Source organism: Nuphar pumila, chromosome 16 (genome assembly GCF_984573655.1).
Source record: "Nuphar pumila chromosome 16, dmNupPumi1.hap1.1, whole genome shotgun sequence".
NCBI classification, from domain to species: domain Eukaryota; kingdom Viridiplantae; phylum Streptophyta; class Magnoliopsida; order Nymphaeales; family Nymphaeaceae; genus Nuphar; species Nuphar pumila.
In genome coordinates this window covers 3,046,450-3,069,562 of record NC_143264.1, presented here as the reverse complement: position 1 = coordinate 3,069,562, position 23,113 = coordinate 3,046,450, and the positions used below count along the sequence as shown (strand labels likewise).

General features: G+C 37.4%; 1 protein-coding gene across 2 annotated transcripts; it reads right to left on the bottom strand.

The window, feature by feature from the left end:
* Window positions 1-554: 554 nt before the first annotated feature.
* Window positions 555-10,126, bottom strand: LOC149812683 (zinc finger protein CONSTANS-LIKE 9-like). Of its 2 annotated transcripts, XM_089991275.1 has the most exons (5): window positions 10,083-10,126; window positions 7,580-8,320; window positions 4,748-4,972; window positions 2,882-3,222; window positions 555-1,483 (listed from the first exon to the last, which is right to left on the bottom strand). In XM_089991275.1, the coding sequence occupies exons 2-5, from the start codon at window positions 8,162-8,164 to the stop codon at window positions 1,354-1,356; spliced, it is 1,281 nt and encodes a 426-aa protein (XP_089847401.1). In that variant the 5' UTR covers window positions 8,165-8,320; window positions 10,083-10,126; the 3' UTR covers window positions 555-1,353. The 2 variants fall into 2 exon arrangements, with proteins under 2 accessions (XP_089847401.1, XP_089847402.1); XM_089991276.1 differs by lacking the exon at window positions 10,083-10,126 and having other exon boundaries at window positions 7,580-8,340.
* Between the last annotated feature and the right edge of the window lie 12,987 nt (window positions 10,127-23,113).

Sequence of the window (23,113 nt, the reverse complement as noted above, 5' to 3'; positions counted from 1 at the left end):
GGAGCTGTAATTGGGACCAATGACGGGTGATTCACCGTGCCCCAAGCATCTCCGTCAATTGGAGCCACCGTTTTGAGAGGGAGACGGAGGTGGGAGCGGTGTTGGGAAGGGTGATGGTGTTATAGAAATATTGCATATTTGTCATAAATTCATAAATATTTATGTATGCTATTTGTGATTTATAGAGATCCGCAAATAACTGTATGCGAGATCATGAAGTATATGTGAATAAGTAAGATATTTGTGAATTTAGTGGTTTCTGATGATTCACATATATATTTATGCAATTTGTGAAGTATATATGAAAATGTAAGATATTTGTGAGGGGAGGTTCACAAATATATTTATGCTGAATCGTGAAGTATATGCGCACTGGAATGATATTTGCGATTTTGGTGGTTTCAATTTCATCGAATTTTTGCAAGAGTTCATGAGGTTCCAAACAGAGCCTTAAAAAAACAAAACAAAGATCATGCACTATCCAATTTGTTTATGTTTCTCCATATGCGAACAAGAATAATACAATGCAAAAACGATAAAAAATAATACGCCAGTTTACAAGAAGTCACCAAAATGGATTAAGTATTTTACATGAACTCAGACCGACTACTATAGTAATATATACTCATGGTTCTTGCGAGCACCAAATGGAGAAGCTGTAAGAACCATAATCACAGATATGAGTTTTCTCCAACAATCAATGAAAAATATTTACAACATTGAGTGAAGAACATCAAAATTTTGTTGAGGTTTTGAGAAACAAGTAAACTGTCTTCCAGCAAGAAATTCAAAACTGCACCCCCTCCAGTTCTCCGGTGGTTCCACTTGCTTGTTTTTTGGTTTTCAATTTGAGATTATGAAAACATAGATTCAAGGGAGAATGCCACCAGAAAAAAAAAAACAAACATTTCGAATTTTAAGTTATGCTGCATAAAGTTCTCTTATATACTGATCTTTTTTTCTCTTTTCTTTTCTTTTGATTCCAATGGTCAGCCTGCACAGAATATCCTCAGCCTTCTCTGTAGTGGCTGTTACTGTTTTATTTCGGCTTTCATTCTCCATATACCAAAAACAATGAACATCAGTGACAAGCTTTATCTGTGGCAAGGTAAAACATGGGCATCAATATCGATTTTGACACCCAAGATGTAGACCTCGTACAGCTCCTAAATCCCCGTCTTTTTTTTTTTTTGCAGTAGAACAATCAAGGTGGCATATCTCTTTGTATAGTCCTGGCATAGACCCAAAGAATTCCAAGCTGACAACATATGGAAGTAGCGCATAAGTCCACTAAAGTTTGAGTCCATCATAAGCCATTTCATTCTGCACCTAATTAAGGATGCTGTGCTCCTTTCAACCGCTTCCTGTCCCAGATAATGGGTCATAGTCACAAGCTTCACCAGCCTTCACAAACCGCCCCTTCACACGCTTTCTGATGTCGGCCCTTGCCTTACGAGAAGCATATCGTATCTTTTTCTCAAACCTGTTCAAGAATTAGATAAATAAATCAAATGCAAAGAAGAAACCAATTACCAGCCTCACACTGTCTAAAAACTCTGAAACCTGACTCTGAGCTAGGATCTATGGTCCAAGTTACCACAATGGGCTGCCCAAGTCAGCCGCATTCATTAAAAGGCGAACAGTCAGTACCTTGCCTATCCAAATTAAATAATAATATCATGATTAGTTCAGTATTGGAGATAAATAAATTCAATTGGCACAAATCATTAGCTGCATTAGCAACTCATACCAAATGATATACCGTACCAAGATGTGTAAAGACCATCTGGAGGATCTTATGATTAGTTGATCCTAAGGATGAAAAGAAATTCAGGGTTAGGATATAGTCTCAGGCAGTCAGGCCAAGCTGCATAAAGACCACCTGTAGGATTTTATGAATAGTTGATCATAAGGCGGAAAAGAAATAAAAGGATAGGATATAGTCGCAGGCAGTCAGGCCCTTTGAAAAATTCAGGAATAATCAGAGGCAAAACTTTTACTTGGAAGAGGATATACCCACCCCCCACCAACCCAACAATCCATCCTTCAGCCGCATGCACAGGCACACAATTTAAATGCCAAAAACCTATGGTATGAAGGATACTGTTAAAACTTAAAATAATAATATGAAAATAAAATAAAAATCAATGCTAGTTTGAACTTTTCTAGAAGCACACTTTCTTTTGGCACAGCTGCAAGTCATTTTTAAAGCATGCAGAAGAAAAAAAGAAAAGACTAGGTCACACCTTGGACCCACTTATGTTCACTGCCCTCACATTCAAACACAGCGCAATGTTATTCAAACATTTTCTGTGCATTTCATTTGCAAAACATGCTTGTCATTTTCAAAATTCTGGATGTCAGATTCAAATCACACCTACACAAACATCCATGAGTTGCACACTGAGTCCAACAGTTTCTGAAACTGACCATATGTTTCAACCCTCATTCCTAAGACAGCATTATATGAACCAATTTATACCATTTGCTACATGAGAAGGGAGAGAATCCCCTTCGATGTGAAAGGGGCACACGGTTTGAAAAACCACTGTGCGCCCCTTTTTCATATGAAATGGTTCTGAACCCCTCCCAGTGGGGAAGCCATTTTGTATGAAATAGTGATCCCTGCGGAAAAATGTGGGACTCAATGCACTGCCAGGTAGGCAATGCATGAGCCCTGCATTTTCCTGCGAAGCTGTTTGTTTAAATGGGAGGAAGAGCAACCATTTTCATACAAAAATGGTCACTGTTCTAGTGAAACAAACAAAACCTTAGAATTTTTAATCAGCTAGCATTTTTCTGTAAGGAGCTGATAGTAAATGGGTAATGAACAGCTAATGAGTTCAAAAATTACACTACTGTTTCAATTAACAACACTTACTTGCGAGTCTTTTTCTTTTCTTTATAACGCATGACAGCACTGTCTCTGCTAGCTTGAGTATGTGAGTTATCTGGACCACCCGTGGGGAACCAAGGAGGTTCTCCCATGAGAAGCATGGATGATATCCCACAATCATGATAATCTCCAGCGCTGCTTTCACCACTTAAGGTTGAAAATGGAAGTGACAAACTCGAGCATGCTTGCCTTGGTTGAAAAGAAAGGCTTGTATCAGCGTCAAGGCCAGGATTGACCACACTTCTGCTTGCAGTTTGCATTTTTTTTGATCGACCAGCAAGAAGGGGCTCCTCAATTGTTGCAGGATCTGCTGCCGAAGAGCAAGCCTGATCAGGAAAACAGATTGAAGAATCACAGTTTAGTCTTTCTGCATAAAATCAGCAGCAAATCAAATCATTAAGAACAACCAACAAATAAAATATTCAGTAATTCATTGCTCTTCTCCTATCTCAAGAGCAATGAAGTGAGGTGGAAAATGGTTGCCACAGTTTCTGTTGCACCAGAAAAGTTTAAGTTTATCCTTTCTAAAAGTCAACTCGGCCTTTGATTGCATGAATAACTTATTGACATTGCATGTGGCAGAACCATCGTGTTTTCTACAGAGTGGAGCCAGCATACTGCTGATCCCAAAACAAATAGATTCTAGACAAATCAGGTGTTAAATAGGAGTATTTAAATTGAATTATAGCCCAAGATCACAATTATTAACTCATCCCTGTAGATAAAACTAGCAGTAACAAGATTATTCTCATTTTACTATTGTCTGAAAAATGCAAAGTGCATGCAAGGTTGAAGAACTATTCTACGATGATGTGTACAAAAAAAGTACCATATTTCTAATTCATGTCTGAGATAAAAGGCATTAATAATTTCATGAAAAACTATCAATTGTTCATTCGAGTCCATCTGTTACAATGAAGGTTGAATGAGATATCTGGATGGTTAGGTCACACCATCATAACCAGAGGTCTCAGGCTCGAATCCCATGGGGGTTGTCCCACGGCTTGCTTAACCAAAAAAATGAAAGGTCCATCTGTCTGAGTGAGGACAGACTTTAAAATCATTATGTATTTCCCAGCAAGGAATGAATTCTGTTGTCAACATGAAGTATCTAGCAATTACATCATGATTTCTTCAAGACGAAAGTTAGACTAATTAAAGTCATCTATGCTTTTCACTTGTTCTCCCAAACAACTGCCAAATTCTGCCAAGCACATACAGATGTTAAGTAAAGAGCAGATATGACTCAGCCCCAGAACGAGTGCAGTGACCAAAATCATCCAAGAAATAATATGCCTTTACATCATAGTACCATGACAAGATTCGACTGGTGTTGATGACAAACTCACTGCATGAAGTTTTCATTAAAATATGAACATGATTTTGTAGCATTATACGTCACGTTTGACCTACATGTAACAATGTTTGAAAATCATGAGCCACTTCAGAGGAAGATATGGATTCAAGCATGTAACATTTATGACTTGGCAAAATCTGATGAGGTGATTCATTTATTAGATTATTAACCCAGACATGTGGCAAGATGGGCAAAGTGACCTCAGTCCAAATAAGGCTAGCACCTGCTATTTCACAATGACACAGAAAAAGGGACACGTGACATATCATCCTTAAGTGATTTTCCATTAAAAACAGTATATAAGAGTACAGAATATGAGAGTAAAATGGAGTGCCCCTGTGAGTCAGGCAATGCCATTAGCTTCATATATCTATTTAGGCATATGCCAACCAATAAGATCTGGATAATGAATGTAGTTCGCAAGTACAAGATATATATCATTAACATAGTTATAGCAGCAAAGCAACAGGAGTATCAGGAACCAAAGTAAAAACCTCTAGGGAAATCTCATTTTGGCCATTTGAAATGGCAGCAGAAGCATTCTTTCCCCAGAACAGCCTATCAGCACCACCATCCTCAAAAGGAAGTAGAGAGTTATTCTGAGAATTTCCAAAAAGTTCATAATTCTCGAAGCTTAAGTCTACATCACCCATATTGAAGTCTTTGTATAGTTCAGCATCCTCAAAAACTCCAAGGTCTTTCATTTCATCACATGATAACTGCATGTAGCATCAGCAAAAAAAAATTAAGTTCTTTGAAAATAACAAACTGCAATGAATCTCAACCAGTCACACACATGTCAAATGAAATTTTAACAGCTAATAGGCTTGCAAATATAGATAACAACAATCGAGCTTTCTTCATATGAAAGCCAGTTACTAGAAGCTTCAAATATAAATGTTACAGAAAGAAACTACTACAATGAAAAATAAACAATGCTTCAAGCTACCTGAAAAAATGTCTAGCTTTCTTGTTTTAATAAGAAAAAATTTACAAGATGCACAAGCTTGACACAAAGTTCCTTACAAGAGACAAAGAAGAGGTTGCACCACAAGAAGAAAAAGATGAACCTGACATTATGAAATGGGGAAACACACAAGAAAGATGGTAAATTTGTTACTTAACAAAATCAAAGGGTAAAAAGAATCAGAAATGTGCAGAAAGAAACATATAGCTATGTATCTGGCACAATATACAAGAATTCAGAACAAGATAAACAGGGACGGACCCAGAAACTTTTACTGGGGGGGGGGCACAAACATAAACCATTTTTTTTCTTGGGGGGCCCAGATTTTTTTTTTTTTTGGGGGGGGGGGGCAGACGGGGGGCAGATTTTTTTTTTTTACCTATGTTGGGAGCAGCCAAATAAAGGCTCCAATATAAGTGCTGCTTTTTCAGATATACCCTTCATCATACATCCCGCCTATCTTAGTGCTGCTTTTTCAGATATGTCAGTCTATTTCTTGGTTGATAGTTTGAGGCCTTCACATCATGTTGCAGCTACTAGGATATATTAATCAATCGGATATACAATTCAGTTCCAATGAAGTTGTTTAATGTGAGTTTGCTCTATGCATGTATAATTCAGCTTCCAAAATATGTCCTTCATCATACACCCCGCCTATCTTAGTGCTGCTTTTTCAGATATGTCAGTCTATTTCTTGGTTGATAGTTTGAGGCCTTCACATCATGTTGCAGCTACTAGGATATATTAATCAATCGGATATACAATTCAGTTCCAATGAAGTTGTTTAATGTGAGTTTGCTCTATGCATGTATAATTCAGCTTCCAAAATATGCCCTTCATCATACATCCCGCCTATCTTAGTGCTGCTTTTTCAGATATGTCAGTCTATTTCTTGGTTGATAGTTTGAGGCCTTCACATCACGTTGCAGCTACTAGGATATATTAATCAATCCGATATACAATTCAGTTCCAATGAAGTTGTTTAATGTGAGTTTACTCTATGCATGTATAATTCAGTTTATCGCCTATGTCACATAGGTGCGGATGCGGGTGCGGGTGCAGATGCGGCGATGCGGCACTTTAAAAAAACTTGAGTGCAGGGGTGCGGGGAGGATATATATATAATTTTTAACAGTTTTAAGTTAACACTATGTGTATTTGTGTGCATTTATGTTTTTTTATATATAATATAGATAAAAATGGACTTCATTAGGGTTAATTGAATCTACTTTTTGATAGAAATGGACCTCAGTGTGGTTGACTTCACCTAACACAAAGGAAGTTGTATCCAAGTGTCACACCCGCCTGGGTGCTGGTGCGGTGCCCTGTTAGAAGAGTCCGTGTGACATAGCTTATCGCCATGTTTTCACATCCCTCCATTATTTCTTGTGTATCTTGCACTACAAGTACCAACTATCAATTGGCTTTGAAGTAAGAATTTTTCACTTCTTTGCCAATTCAGGTCTAACTGGAATACCATATCCACATTTCTCTCATGCCCTGTACAGTGTATGCTAAAGGATACAGAGTGAAACCAAGTACCAAAAGGGGACCTTTAGTACATCCACTACCTATACTTAACAATGGTCTGACCATTGAAGCCAGTAGTGAGTATTTGCAATATGTAATGCAGTATCATCCTTAATGCATGTTTCCTTCTATATTTGCTAGGTTGAAGTCAAAGACAATGATATTTTTTTCTTCCCTTATAATAAGTGTTTCATTTAGGAAAAAAATGTATGAGTAATTTGCATAAATCCATCTAACTTTTCAGCTAGTTACAAAAAGCCGTTAACATTTGGGTTATTACATTTAGCACATACCTTTGTAAATTCAGGTTTCAAAGGCACACTTGGTCGTGAAGTCATTTAGCTGACCCTTTGTTTAATCAAACCAAGTGAGTAGAATATTCCCATTACTGGGTTGTTTGAAAAAGCATAAGTTGACATATACTTAGTTGTTTCATAAAGAGAACAAAAATTCCAGTTTACACCTGCCAGGTATTTGAAATGCATTAAGAGAAAATAGGTGGTTGAATATACAACTTAAATGTTGGGTAGCTTTTTGAAAATAGCTGATAAGTTAGGTATTTTTTTGGTAAATTATTATTATTATTTTTTAATAGTGCATATTTGACTATGTCAATGAAGTGTCGTATGACTCGTATCATGTCTATGAAGTGACCGAGTGAAATGTCACGTCGATACGGGACATGCATGAAGTGTCTGCATGACATAGTATGATGCTAACATTTAAACAGTTATTAAAATGGACAAACATATCATTTGAACAAGGGAGATTAATAAGGAAAGTACATCATTTGAATGCATATAACAGAAGTATCACCATGATAACTCACCTTGGGCATAGCAGAGTCCATTATTCCACCTTGCTGATCCACGCCAAATGGCATAGAGTTCAGAGGGAGCAATGGAAAAGATTCCATCCAAAAACTTGTTTTATCTGCAGTTTCCAGTTCACTTAGTTTGCTAGGCATAGTTACTTCCAAAGTGTTGCTGCTTGAAGGTCCGAAACAATTGCTGACACTATTCTCATCAATGCTCGCCAATGCCATCCCTTCTTCACATTTGGAATCCCCAGAAGAAGGCAATTCCAGGACAAAGCACCAGATTCTAGAAAGTTCTGCAGCAGAAGGACAGCCAGCATAAGAGCTTATTGCTTGTCTCTTGTGTTCTGTAGCCGTGGCTGAACCACCATGTCTATTCCAGTCGCAATTTTGACAAAATGACATCTTTTCTTCAATACACCTGACTTCAGCTGGTTGTGAATTGCATCCGTCACATAACAATGTTCGAGAATGGCGCTGAGAAAGTGCGTTCGCTGAATGAACATTGCGGTCACATGAAAGACATAGGCAAGCAACATCTGATTTGCAGTACACTACAGATCTTTGCTCTCCACAGAAGTCACAAATAACACCCATTTTCCTGTTAGTATTCTGACAAATCAGAGGGCAGATGAAATCAGAGGCTTCTTCTATCCACAAGATTATAGATTTGTCATCAACCTCAAACCTCAATTACGTTGCAGTTTCTTCGTTTGGTAGAACCACAATGATAAACTAGAAGATTTTCATAACCTAAGAAAGTGATTACAATTTCCAAATCTGGATTAGTCATTGTCTTAAAACCACTAATCAATAATATTCGACCTCTAACACTTCATGTCAACAATCATAAACCAGTTCAACAAACCAAATAAAATGCATCATTCCTCTTTGTACAGTGTCTATTTATTACTGTCGAGAATAAAAAACCAGAATGAGACCACAACAAGCTAGCTCAGTGTAAACATGTAAGATCTTGTAACTTCTATATGAGAGGCAGTGGCAATAAAATAGAGTAACTAAAAATCGACTAGCAGATGAACATTTAAGCAAGGCTGTACCAGAAATGTGAGAGCAAAAGATAACAAGTGTTGCCAGAGTCAGAATTGTTTATTTCTTATAAGATTTCTCTCTAAGAGAAGGAAAAGTCTTAGCTTCTCACATATTGTGTAGTTTTCATGGCTTAATGGATGGAAAAAAAAGGGACATTGGCTGACATTTCAAGATAGCATTTTACCATCCCAACAAGACGCTTGATCCTCATCATTCTCAAAAACGCTAAAATTCAACAAGTAATGTGCTTTTAAAGAAAAAGGATGAAGGTAGCAGTCTACTTTTTTCCTTGAAGTTTCAATTCCTCGAATCTTGATAAGTAATAAAAGAACCAAATCTCACTGCTATGGGAGATTGACCAATTTTCACAAGAAAATTATTTGGAAATCGGAATCTCTATTCATAATTGAGATTTAGATGAACAACAGAAAATCAGTTCCTCCGTAAACATAAATTGCAGAGCACCTTGAGAAAATTTTTAGAAAAGCAATAATATCATACCTCATCTCAATGATTTTAATAGATGTGCCGATAAAATCATGCGCAGTAAGATAAAAGCAAAACAATTTTCCAAAGAGAAAATCTATAAGCTGAACTTTTCGCATACAAAGCCAACGCAAAAGCTCCGGCATAATTTATAAATAAAAATCTGCCTTATACTTCAGACAAAAAAAACCCCGCTGAATCCCTAAATCACACAAAATTTATGAAAAAATCCGAAACCTCAAATTAGAGAAAAAAAATGTCAACTATTAAACGACAACAGATTCTGACACAATTCACCATAATTCCACGTGATTCGGAAGCTTTCCAGATAGAAATTCAGCCAAAATCCAAACGCGACCACTATACCAAACACTAGCACTATTTTTCACGATAAGCACCATCAGACCACACAGAATTCAACAGATCCAAGCAATCTTTTCACTACAAATCTTAACTCTTCGCGGGAAAACATGATTTTGCTGTATTTTCTTTTTTTGATAAGAGATTTTGCTGAATTTTCCACAAGCACTGTGTTTCCCCAAAATTCAGAAATTTGGAGGCAAATATAACATGCTCAGCTAAAATTCACGTTCCCCGCTGCAGATTCGACACATAAACCCTACTTTCTCTTTCCGAACGCCAACTCGCATCGCCGCACTCAAATCCGAGCACAAAAAGCCATAAAAAACGCAAAAAATATGCAAATTCCATCAGATCTCGACTAACTCTCAACGAATCCAAAACCTAAACAAGAACTCAGCAAAATAAACACAAAAACATTAAAAAACCCACAGAAAACGGGGAAAATGACGCTACGACGAATCAAAACTCAGAAAATGCAACAAAAAAGTACAATAACTGACCAGTTCTTAATTAAAGACCGTACCTAAAAGAGAAGAAAAAAGATCGCAGCGAACGAAAAAAGAAAAAGATAAAAACAAAATCGGATGATGAGAAGGTAGACCAAGCTCTGTACCTTTTCGCCTTTTGCCTTTTGCCTTGAGGAAATCAAAAAGCGATACTAAATAATAACGACAATAAATTTAAATAAAAACGAAAATAAATGGGAGAGGGAGAGCGAGAGAGGGAGAGAGAGACCGCAAGGCAGGGTCATGCGGGCCCCACCAGCGCGTGAAGAGTGGACGAAAAAGTATAAGTAAGAAGAAATTACGAAACAGCCCACGACAGTTATAGATAATGACTTCGCGCGCCTTTTTTTCCGTTTCTTTGCCTCCCCCCCATTCTTCAGCCGACAGTAAGGGCACGTTTGTGTCTCAGAGAAAATGGCTATTTTTCTCATAAACGCATCGACTGGCGTGCCTTTCCGCGGGGCCCACCGTGACGCAAAAAGCGAAAATACACTCTCGAGTTGGGTTTTCCACGGAAACTGTTTCCGCGGAGGTCCGATTCCATTTCCCGGGCAAGGGTTTCCACGGAAAGGGGTGCCGCGCCCTCTTCCCTAACATGCACGTGCTCACATCGCAGTGTCCGAACTGCCGTATGGGAATCTGTCTGTCTCGAATCCGAGTCGTGTCGTTTCGGATTCGGTCCTGAGCTGGGTTTATGCCACGAGGACACGGGCACGTGTATAGTCTGGATGTGGATACGAGACGCGAATCCAACAATTTTTTTTAAAATTAAAGCACGAGTCACGGGCATTTTATTTTTAATACAAAAACATGTATTTATTCAAAATAACATTAAATATAAGAAAATAACGTTAGATTTAATCATGAATCACGACGTATCAAATAGCATGTCCAGTGTCGTGTCACCTAGAGACTAGAGGCTACATAACATGAATAGGTATGGATATGGTTTATGGGCTGTTGTTAAGTTCCTGCCCGCCACCCACAAGGGTTCCACTCATATGATAGGGGTGACTTGTGAATGTCACCAAGTTGACAGGACGTCACAAGTTCGAAATCTGACTTGTGAATGTCACCAAGTTGAAAGGACATCACAAGTTCAAAATTCACAGGTGGTGTCTCTTGCCAAGTTGGGTGCACTCCCCTGTGGGTGGAGAGGACTTCAAGGTTTTATGAACCAGAGGTGATTTGGGTGAAGGGGGGAAGGGGGTTTAGGGTTTTCCTTTAAAAAGAAAAAGGTTTCTGACTGTCTTGAATTTGGTTTCATACATAGTTTTGATTGTACTAGTGTGCAATTCTGCATGACTATACATGATGTACAACATAAAATTCAAGATAAACCGAAAAATAAGCAACAAAAGATAGTCATTTGAGATAAATGTATGGAGCTTTTAGGGTTTCTTAATGTTTTATAATCAAGATGGTTAAATTTAAAATAATAATAACTATTATTTTTTTTTTGTTAAGAATAAGCCTTCTATAGATGCTTACCTAACTAAGTTTGACTCTAAAAATAGGTATATAATCAACTTTCTTTTATCAACCAAGAAAGTAAAGCTTTGTTTTTGTTACTTTTGTCCTTGTTTCTTGTGGATCCAAGAAAAGCCATAGAGATTGAAGATTAGTTACAATTTTAAATGACGTTTTTATTATTTTCATGCTTCTTATAGCATTGGGTAGGGATGTAAACAGTTAGGATTCGGGCCGGCCGGATGTGACCAATATTAGATCCAATTAATTGGACATTAGCTAAATGGATTCAAATTCCGATTTGGACTCTGATGATGAAAAGCTCATACCAAATCCAGTGTTAATTTTACATGTAATTAGATTGGATATCCTTCAAAACCAGATATCTGTTGGATTTAGTAGCAAGAAATCAAAACCATATCAGCATCCAATTATAATAGGATACGTGTTTGGCCTACCAAAGTCCACTAAACGTGAGCCAGATTCGCTAAAATATCAGATAAAACCCGATCCATTGACATTCCTAGCATTGGCTATGGATCAGCTATGGGCCAGGTATCCTTCGATCCAACTTTCTTATGTTGTGCAATTTCACATAAACATAGATATATATGGTTATTAGGGGCAGATTGTGTACGGGTCAGATGGAAAATGTGAGTTGGGTCCGGATAATTTTCATGGATCCATGCTGATGTCAAGGTTGGATAAGGATCCAATTCAACATGTGGCTGACGATTTCGATTGAGGGTAATTTCGAAATTTTGTGGGGAGAGGATTGTCCAAATTATTTTCACTGTTGGATCCAAAAAAGTGCAAAATCTAATGTTGGAACAGAAACGGATCAGTGGGCCCCATCGCACATTTCGGGGGCAGGTACCAGGCTCTCCAAAATCAGACGAAATTTAACAAGGCTTTATTTCCGGAATTACCCTTTTTTAAAATAATTTCAAGAAGCTGAATTTCTGTTGGCAAATTATTTTTTCTTTAGGCTTTCTTTTTAAAAAATATGAAATTGTCAATCGCAACGCAACTAATGTTGTCAGAATCGGTTTCTGAATCGATTCGTTCTTTCAAAAAACTCATCAGATCAACCCGGATCAGATCGTTTTGAATCGATCTATTTGAAAATTATTTTAAAAAAATTTTAAAAATAAAAAATATCTAGGAAAATTTATAAAACAAATAAAATATAGAAAAAAAGTAATTGATATAAGATTCAATGAAATTCTAAAATATGGATTCAATGCTTAAATAGTATAATGGCGAACAAGTATTATAATTATCAGATTTTTTTTTAAGAACATTGATTCAAGCTGATTTTTAATTGAATAAGTGAAGTACCAATTTGAAACGAACCGGTTGATTGAACTGATTTTGATAACACTGAAGGTAACCACTGTTCCCTGTATTGTGGGTCATTGTCCAGTGTAATAAGCATTTTTTAAATTATTTTAATATTTAAAATAATGTTTTAAATTATAAATATATTTTTATGTCTTAAATTATATAAAAATATTTTTTTATCAGCTCAAAATAAAAATCTGTCATTGTTGCCCTTGTTTTTCAAAAAATTGTTCATTTGTGTTCCATATTTGAATCAAGTCCACATACACGTCTGTGTCAAGGGTAGGGGGTGTCAACGGGTCGGGTTTACCCAGATCCAACCCGTACAAAAACCTATAGGGTTCAAGTATGGTGATAAATAAAAAGGCCTGATTAAGATTGGGGTCTGGACCTGAAGTTTGGAGCCAGGTATAGTTTGTGAAATTTTATACAAGACTTGCGCTCGACCTGAGTTCTGATTAAGACCCACAATTTTTCAATGTAAAAATGATAAAAAAAAAAAATTTTTTACCGGATCTGGTTCATGTAGTTTTTATCGGGTCTGGGTATGGTTTCTCTTATGGTGAGTCCCATGAGACCTGCGTTTAGACCGGATACCATACCAAAAAATCAGTATCAGATCTGATTTCACCTGGATCTGAACCAAACCCTACCCATTAACACCCCTAGTCAAGGGGCTTCCCTTCCTTGATATAGAAGCCCAAACTGGTTCAGGACAGGACAGGTAGAAGAGATAGTATGAGAATTACATCCAAATGCTACACGTGGCATGATTTAAGGAGCCTAATGAACAAATCAGTTGAAGCAAAGGACTCAATTTAAACGAAAAAGATTTCAAACACTTCACCCATCAATCAGATTGAGTTGCTTAACTATTTTAAAGTCTAAATCAAATAGATACAAAGATGAATTTTTCTTGTGTAGCCACTTAAAAATATTTATAAGGGACACAACAAACAAATAAACTTGAAGTATCAATATAATTCCTATGCTAGTGACAAATATCACGGATATATAAGATGTCATATTTTTAATGTGAAATACAATCACAAAAAATTTGTATTATTTTCAAACAATTTTTTTGATATATTATATAAAAAATTTCTTTTCAAGAAAATGCCCACCATCTCCGACCACACATTGGCTGGCCTCGGTTTGAAGTAGGGGTGGCAAAATCTGACCTGGCCCGCCAATATGCTTCTTAGCCGGGTTAGGGTTTGGCTTAAATGAGTTCATGTCGTAAACGGGTCGACCCACCTAACCCGTTTATTAAACGGGTCGTGTTCGTGTTAGGGGTATGCTAACCGGTTTGACCCATTTAATAAACAGGTTAGGCGGGCGGGTCAACCCGTTTACACGAACCTATCAACCTGCAACCCGTTTATATATATATATATATATATATATAACTTATCTAACCCTATCATGTTATCGTGTCTATGTTATCGGGTTGACCCATTTAATTAATGGGTCATCATATCGTGTAATTGTGTCGTGTCTACTCAACCTGTTTATTAAATGAGTTAATCGTGTCGTGTTGGGTTATCCGTTTAATAAATAGGTCGTGTTCGTGTTTGCCACATCTGACCCATTTAATAAACGATCGTGTTTAGGTATTATGACACGCCGACCCTACTCCATTGCCGCCCCTAGTTTGAAGTTTGACCCTACCCAGTGGGAGAGTAGGCTGAGTACGCCAACTTTGACCTTAGGACAAGAGATGTCATATTGTGGGTTCAAACTTGTGATGTTCCCTTAAATTGGTGTGACATTCACCCTTGTGGGTGGCACCATTTTTTTTTTTTACTTTACTATTGAAATCTCTGTTTGGGTAAGTCCATAACATTTCAGGGGTGATTTAGTCTTTTCGTCACTCAATGCGTGGCACACCGGATGGATTTAGGGCTGACGTGGAGATAAGTCATCAGCCACGTCGACGTTGTGGCCGAAAAGGTCCCAGTCAATCGACGTCTGATGTGGCAGAGCATCTCTGACTGCATTGATGACGACACACTACGATAGTGATTGGCTAAAAAGTCACATAACAAGTGGCAGGGCACGTGGTGCACGATGTTGATGAAAACTTTGTGTATACACGTGGCACGATATAATTTGTTGAGGTCATCACCGGGGATGCACTTTTGGATAAGACCGGACACAAAGGCATAATGGAATCATTATCTGAAGGTTGTTGAACGAAAATTACCCTAATTGCCCATACTACATGGATTGGACCAAAATGGCTACACGTCAACGAAATTAGTGTGCATTGCGTTGACGATGCTATCCGACCCGATCGGATTAGGTAGCCAAATCTGGATCCGATTAAAAACCAGATTCGGGGTATTAATTTTTTATTAAAATCTGGATCCAATTTCAATTAAAACCCCAATCCAATTAAGATCCGAATCCAATTTAGTGTAAATATCGAGTCTTGGAGTAGTTGGATCGAGATTGGGTTTCATCTTTTTCCATCAACTTTGAATCCAATTTTAAATTTGATTGGGTAAGATCCGATTAAGTCAGATTCGATAATGCCTAGATCCAACCCAAAATTGACTCATTGACATCCCTCAGTGACAAACATTATAAAGGGATAGCATTGGCTAGTTGGTACCCCCATGGGGAGGGGTGTGAACAGGTTGGGTTTGGTTCAAACCCAAGTAGAACCAGACTTCAACAGATTTTCAGATATGGTATTGGGTCTATACCTGGGTCTAATCAGGTCTACTATAAGAAAAAACATACCTGGACCCGATAAGAACTACATGAACCAAACCCAGTAAACCATATTTGCATCGTTTTTACATTGAAAATTGTGGGTCTTAATTGAAACTCGGGTTTGGTCTGGGTCGGGTATAAAATTTCACAAACTATACCCGGGTCCATGTATTAATCGGGCCTTTGGGTTTGGACTCAGGTCTTCTTCTTTATCATCATACTCAGAACCTATAGGGTTTGGTTCAGGTGGATCCGGGTAAACCGGGCCCATTGACACCCCTATCTGTGGGTAAGGAACCTTTTAGTTGGATCTCATGGGGAGAGGTTGTTTTAAACAAATATGACTTCATAGATGTGTTCAACATGGTCAAAATAGTAAGAATCAACCCTTGGATGATAGTTCAACCTATTTATTTTTCACCCCTCATCAAATTTGACATGTACATCAGAAAAACATGATCCAAAGGTCATTCTAAACATAATGTATACATCACATAGAGGTTCAAATGTGCAAAAAAGCTAAAAATAATAAAAATATTACATTTTTTCATTAGGGTTTCCTTACCCATAGAGTAGCAAGAATTTACCATATTATAAATGGCAAGTTATTAGCAAATTAACCTTTTCTTTGGCCATTCTATCAGAAAAAATTGGTAAAAATAAAAATTAAAAAGTAAAATACAAGAATAAAATGAAAACATTAAATAATATGTAAGATAAATTTTCAAGTATATGCAACTCTAAATTTTGAGTATATCCAGTAGCTTCTTTCTTCATGGTCCAGTATATCAACCATAACTAAATCTTTGACCAAGATATCACATGCTCGGAAGATTTATCTATATCGTGTAAGTTTTGCTTAGCCCCATAAAGGACTCACCTGCTCCCCACCCCCACACACTTTCCACACATTGGCTGGCCTTCGGTTGGCATCAAGAAGTAGACTCAGCTTTGACCTCACAACAAAGACCACCACCCGTGAGTTTCAAACTTGTTACATCCAGTCAACTTGAAGACATTCGCAAGTCACTCCTACCAGATGAGCAGAGCTTATGCTTGTGGGCCTTTTTGACAAAATTTGATATTGTAGAATATTGAAGGCTATCTAAATTGTTAGGACTGAATCTTTTTTTAGCATCTGCCTGTTAAAATAATGAATGCTTGGACAAAGGACTACTATTTTTTAGACTACTATGTATCTCCAAGTAGGATAATCAGTGCTAAAATAATATATTTTAACTATTTCTGAGGCCATCATTAACTGTGCATACCAACCATAAAAGCATATCATTCATTCATCTACAACAATCACTTCTGAAAACCCTATTTCAATGCTTATATACGGAAAACCCTAACCACATTACACTAACACAAAAACATAAAATATTAACTAAAAAAATAAACACAAATATGCATGGAGTTATTAAATGTCCACCTTTTGACTTAACATGATAAGTTAATTGGAAGGATACCAAAACATCGTTAAAATACAGTAAAAAGTAAATCACTAGAATTGCCACAAAGAAAGAGAAAAAAATGCCGAGGGTTCTAGAAAAAATAATTTTAAATAAGATTCAACAAAAAATTTAGATGCAAAAATTTGCAAAGATCTCTGCTTATTTGTGATTCTACTTGAGTTGCTTAATTGAAATTTGATCATTTCTATGTAAACTTCATACTATACGTGCCAAGTTAGTTTGTGATGTGTCGATCAAAAAGTTCACAGATATAAATAGGCAAACTTCGTATTATGTATACAAATTTAATAGAATATTTGTAATGTTACAATATATTAACATAAGGTTCACACAATATCTCACAAATTTCATTATATATATGTATATATGTAAATTTAGTATGATATTTACAATATTTCAATGTTCAAGTTATAGAAAGTTCACAAATTTGGCTATACAAACTTCATAAAATCTGCAAAAAAAAATTGTGTGAATCTACCATTTGTGAGAGGATGTAATACCCAAAGAGAATATTGATATATTGCACACACCTCCATGAAGTTCGCTATGCGAAGTTTAAAATGGTCATTTTGAAGTCGAACATTTGTGATTTTAATCATCGAATGGATTTTGAAAAGTTGTAGGGTTTTTCGAAACCACTCATGCCACCAGGGACATGACATCAAAATGGTGTCCTTGTAACATAACTTTTGGATCATTCCCATGGACGTCAATAATTGGGTCTCACCTGACTAAGAGACAATAATACCAAGTAGGTTCCATCAGTTCAGACTCTACAATCCTGGATCTGGATCTGGTTTGGAGGATTATCAACTTAAAATTGAGCTCACCAAATTCCAATTAAGATCTACCAACTTCATATGTACATTTTTAAAAGGTAAAGTCCTTGCACAATTAGCATGCTTGGCAGTTTATGGTTCTTACCATCAGGACTTGGCCCTGGACATGCGCCAGCCCAAGCCAGGTCCAATCAGACCTGGATACAGATCTGATCATACTATCATCTCAGAGTCGAAGGGTCTAGCGCAGACCTGATCCTTTGGTAGTTTCACTGTTACAGATGTCAAAGGATTTTATCATCTGTCCCAGCCACCAATAGCACGTTTAGGCTCTTCAAACCTTGACAACAAAATGGCTAGATCTGGATTGGTGTTTTCAGATTTGAATCGAAGTCAGATCCATATAAAAGGATATGGAAATAATAGAGGTCCAAAATCAAAACCAGACCGAAATCCAGTACTCAGCATCTAATTTAGGGGTATCAACGGGGTTGGTTTACTTGGACCCAAACCAAACAAAACGCTATAAGGTCCGCGTATGATGATAAATAAGAAGACCCGATTAAGACCCGGGTTTGGTCGCAAAAATCCAATTAATACATGGACCCGGGAATAGTTTGTAAAATTTTATACCAAACCCAAAACCGACCTAAGTATGGTCTGGGTATTGGTTAATGTAGTTATTATCAAATCCGGGTATGGTTTTTCTTATAGTGAACCCAATTAGACGAGTCCAGACTCAATACCATACCCAAAAATCTGGTCCAAGTCTGGTTTCAAGGGGTCCTAACCAAACCCCACCCATTGAAACCAAATGCAAGCCATTTTTATGGCCCAGGATTGAGAAAGGGCTCGGTTAATTGTAGTTCTGCTCTTGATGCCCAACCTGAGGCTGACGAAGTTTCCACCCCTTGGACCGTGAGAATCAAATGCTATGTCACAATGATTCAGGGACTTGAGGACGCAGGACTCGTATTCGACTTGACTTTCTTTTTTAAAAATGGGACACAAGGACAGTTTAAAAAAAAAATTTAACTAATAAAATACTATTTTTGAATATTTTATCATTAAAAATGACTTTTACTGAAATAAAATTAAAATATAACAAAATATCTTTTACACGTATTAAAATGTCGTAGGTGTTGGTGTCTGAGTCAGCACGTGGACTCGTATCACTAGGGACACGAAGCCAAAATGGCGAGTCCCTGTGACATTCTCAAATGAGCATAAAAAAAACATTTGCCTCGTATAGGTAAGTAAAAATGCCAAAAAAAATATTTAAAATAACATTTTTGTCCGAAAACGCAATCCAAGGGATGATTCCCACGAAATTGTCAATTCATTTGATTCGATTCAGAGTTTTTTTTTAAAAGAAACCAATTCACCGGCTGAATTGATTTTTAACATTGCCCTAAACACATGGCCAACAAAAATGACTGTCCCTGTAACACGGTCCACTAGTTTTTTTTTTTTAAGGCAGGCAGGGGTTTAGGCAGACCCATAGTGACAAATATCGCGAGATTTATTAAAATTTCACGATAATATCCTGAGAAATTGCCTGAAAGTTTAAAATGGCAATTTCTCGCAAGATTTTCAAAATATCATGAGATTTATGAAAAAAACATAAATACCCTGATTTAAACACGATATTTACGTTTTAAACGGCTAATTCATGTATTTTTATTAATATTTTCTTATAAAAAATAAATTTTATATATTTAATTTATTTTTTTATTGCCGAGATTTTGCCAAAAAATGCAAGATTTATGATTTTTTTTCAATTTCTTGCCAGTTTTTTAAAACAAGAAATTGCCCATAAAAAAGTTTGTCACTACGGGCAGACCCCACCATTAATACATCATATCATTGGGATTTGAACTTGCAACATCCCAACAAGGTCATGTGCACTACCAGCGCCGAACAAACAAGCGGAGCCCCCACCCCCTTGGTCTAACGGCCACTAGTACCACCACAATCATCAGGTTGGACACAAAATCACTGTTGTACCTAGGGGTGGCAAAACCTGACACGACCCGCCAACCCGCCTCTTAGGCGGGTTCGGGTTTGGAAAAAATGAACCCGTTTAATAGACAGGTCGACCCGCCTAACCCTTTTATTAAACGGGTTGGGTTCGTGTTAGGGGTATGCCAACCCGCCTGACCCGTTTAATAAACGGGTTAGGCGGGTGGGTCGACCGACCAACCCTACCCTCCAACCCGATCTGTCAACCCGCCAACCCGACCCGTGAACCTGAAAACCCGTTTACCTGACCCAACCCATTTATTAAATGGGTTGGCGGGTCGTGTCGGGTTACCCGTTTATTAAACGGGTCGGATCGTGTTTGCGACAACCGACCTGTTTAATAAACGGGTCGGGTTCGGGTTGAGGTATGCTGACACGCCAACCCGACCCGATTGCCACCCCTAAGTTTAACCATAGTTATCAGAAGTTTCTTGCTACGTTGAGAAGCTTGATTCGAAAGCCAAAAACTCTTTGATTTATCAAAAGAAGGGAAAGCTTTGGAAAACCGCTTCCTTACGGCTTGAGATAAGATAATATTGAAAACCACCTGATATTTCCAATATTCACCCTCATTATGGTGGTACGGAGCTAGGGGTGGCAAAACCTGACACGACCCGCCAACCCGCCTCTTAGGCGGGTTCGAGTTTGAAAAAAATGAACCCGTTTAATAAACGGGTCGACCCGCATAACCCGTTTATTAAATGGGTCGGGTTCGTGTTAGGGGTATGCCAACCCGCCTGACCCGTTTAATAAACGGGTTAGGCGGGTGGGTCGACCCGCCAACCCGACCCGCCAACCTGACCCGTCAACCCGACCCGCCAACCCGATCCGTCAACCCGACCCGCGAACCTGAAAACCCGTTTACCCGACCCAACCCATTTATTAAATGGGTTGGCGGGTCGTGTCGGGTTACCCGTTTATTAAACGGGTCGGGTTCGGGTTGAGGTATGCTGACACGCCAACCTGACCCGATTGCCACCCCTAGTTGTACCGAGTGCTGAAACAAAATTAGTCATCAGAGTGCATATTCATGCGTGTGTGCAAGTGCACATGTTGCACATGCGCAGACATGCAGAGCCAACAAATCATAAGAAACCGTTAGACAAGGAAAAAGGAAAGGGCAAAGAGCTGCAACATACATACCAAGAAGATTATAAAGCATATAGGCTGCCCAACACATGCAAAAGCCCATATTCTTTATGACCCCCTCCCCCATCAACCAACTCAATTGAAAGCAATCGGGCCACTTTTATGCTTACCACTCAACTTGGAGATTGGCCAGTGGACTACATACAACTAGAGCAGCTAACTCAGTACCTACTGCCAAAAATATAAAACCTATGAATTTTTGATATTTTATAAAAAATATAAAGGCGAATTTTAAAATACTATTTGAAATTTAAGATGATATTTAAATCATAATTTGATATTTAAATTAGATTCGGAATGAATTTCACTTAAAAATTTATTCTGAATCCGGTTTTGAGTTTTAATGAGATCAGATTTGAATTTAATTCAAAATTAATAAATATCTTAAATATTATAATTAGATTTAGTTTGATTCGAACTTAAATTAAGATTTAATTGAATGCCAATTTAAGTTTTAATTATACAATAATTTGAATCTTTGAAAAAAATTAATTTGGAATTTAAATTAAATTTGAATATAATACCTATGAATTCTTGGTAATTAAAAATAAAATTTTATATTCTATATTAAGTAAAATTTAAGAATTTTATAACTTGAGAGTTAATTTACATATCAAAAAGAAGCAAAATTTAATCAAGACATGAAAACAGATTTACATTCAAAGTTAAATTAGATTTTAAAATACGTAGTTTTGCCAACCTGAAGCAAAATACATTCAAAGTTAAATTCAAAGTTAAAGAGCAAAATTTCGTGGAACACTAGATTTGCCCCTATATGAATGGCAGCTTTGTTGTCGCAATTAAGTATCATCGAATTTTCAACCTGAATTCCCATATCTCTCAGTAATGCTTTTATCCATATTAATTCACATGTTCCATGTGTCATAGCTCTGTATTTGGCCTCAACAGTGGATCTTGCCACAACGTTTTGTTTTTTGCTTCGCCAGGTGACTAAATTTCTTCCAACAAATGTACAAAAACCAGTTGTAGACCTCCTATCATCCAAGTCTCCGGGCCAACTTGCATCAGTATATCCCACGACTTCTAGACTGTTGTTTCTTCTCATAATGATGCATCTTCCTGGAGTGCCTTTGATATAGCAAAAGACTCTATGTGCTGCTCTTAGATGTGGCTCATGAGGCTGATGCATGAACTGGCTTAACACATTTACAACGTAGGTAATATCTGGCCTTGTGACAGTTAGATAGATCAACCGCCCTACTAGTATTTGAAAAACACTGATGTCTGACAGAGGTTGACCTTCTGTTTTGTTCAGCCGATGGTTGGCTTCAAGAGGGGTGTCTGTTGGTTTTTCTCCCAATAAACCTGTCTCTTTTAAAAGATCAAGAGCATATTTACGCTGACAAATAAAAATTCCTTCTTAAGAATGAGCTACTTTGAGGCCAAGAAAGTACCTTAATTTACCCAGATCCTTTATTTCAAATTTATCATGTAAAATTTGTTTGGTTCGAGCTATGGCCTCCACGTCATTCCCAGTGATGATAATATCATCCACATATATCAGAACCATCACCGTTCCTGTTTTTTTAATACGGGTAAACAGAGTGTGATCTGCCTTGCTTTGATTAAATTTTTGAGCTAACAAAACTTCTCATAACTTGATGAACCAAGCTCTCAGAGATTGTTTCAATCCGTAGAGAGCCTTTTTTAATTTAAACACCATTCCTTTTTTTGGAAGAGTAACTCCTGGCGAGGGTTGCATATAAACTTCCTCATTGAGATCTCCATTTAAGAAAACATTTTAACATCCATTTGATATGTTTGCCAATGCAGATTTGTTGCAACATGCAATAGTATCCAAAAAGAATTCATCTTTGCCACGAAAGCAAAGGTCTCGTGTAGTCAATACCTTCTACTTGTGTGTAGTCCTTGGCAATGAGTGTGGCCTTATATCTCTCTATACTGCCATCACTCCTGTATTTGATTTTGTAAACCCATCTACAACCCACAAGTTTTTTTCCTTCAAGAAGGTCAACAAGCTCCCATGCGTTATTTTTCTCTAAGGCCCTTAGTTTCTCATTCATAGCTCTTTTCCATTTGGAATCCTCACTAGCTTCCAGAAAGGTTTTGGGTTCCGAGTGTGTATAAACTTGTGAAACAAAGGCGTAGTATGAGAGTTTTAGTTTATCAAGCTCCACAAAGTTTTTTATCGAA

What these genes read in the sequence shown, in the direction of transcription:
- LOC149812683 (XM_089991275.1), bottom strand. Translation starts at nt 8,164, where the DNA reads ATGGGTGTTATTTGTGACTTCTGTGGAGAGCAAAGATCTGTAGTGTAC. An exon ending in TGGACTCTGCTATGCCCAAG is followed by an intron (nt 4,973 to 7,579) that starts GTGAGTTATCAT and finishes TGCTACATGCAG; the next exon opens with TTATCATGTGATGAAATGAA. An exon ending in AAAATGAGATTTCCCTAGAG is followed by an intron (nt 3,223 to 4,747) that starts GTTTTTACTTTG and finishes TTTCCTGATCAG; the next exon opens with GCTTGCTCTTCGGCAGCAGA.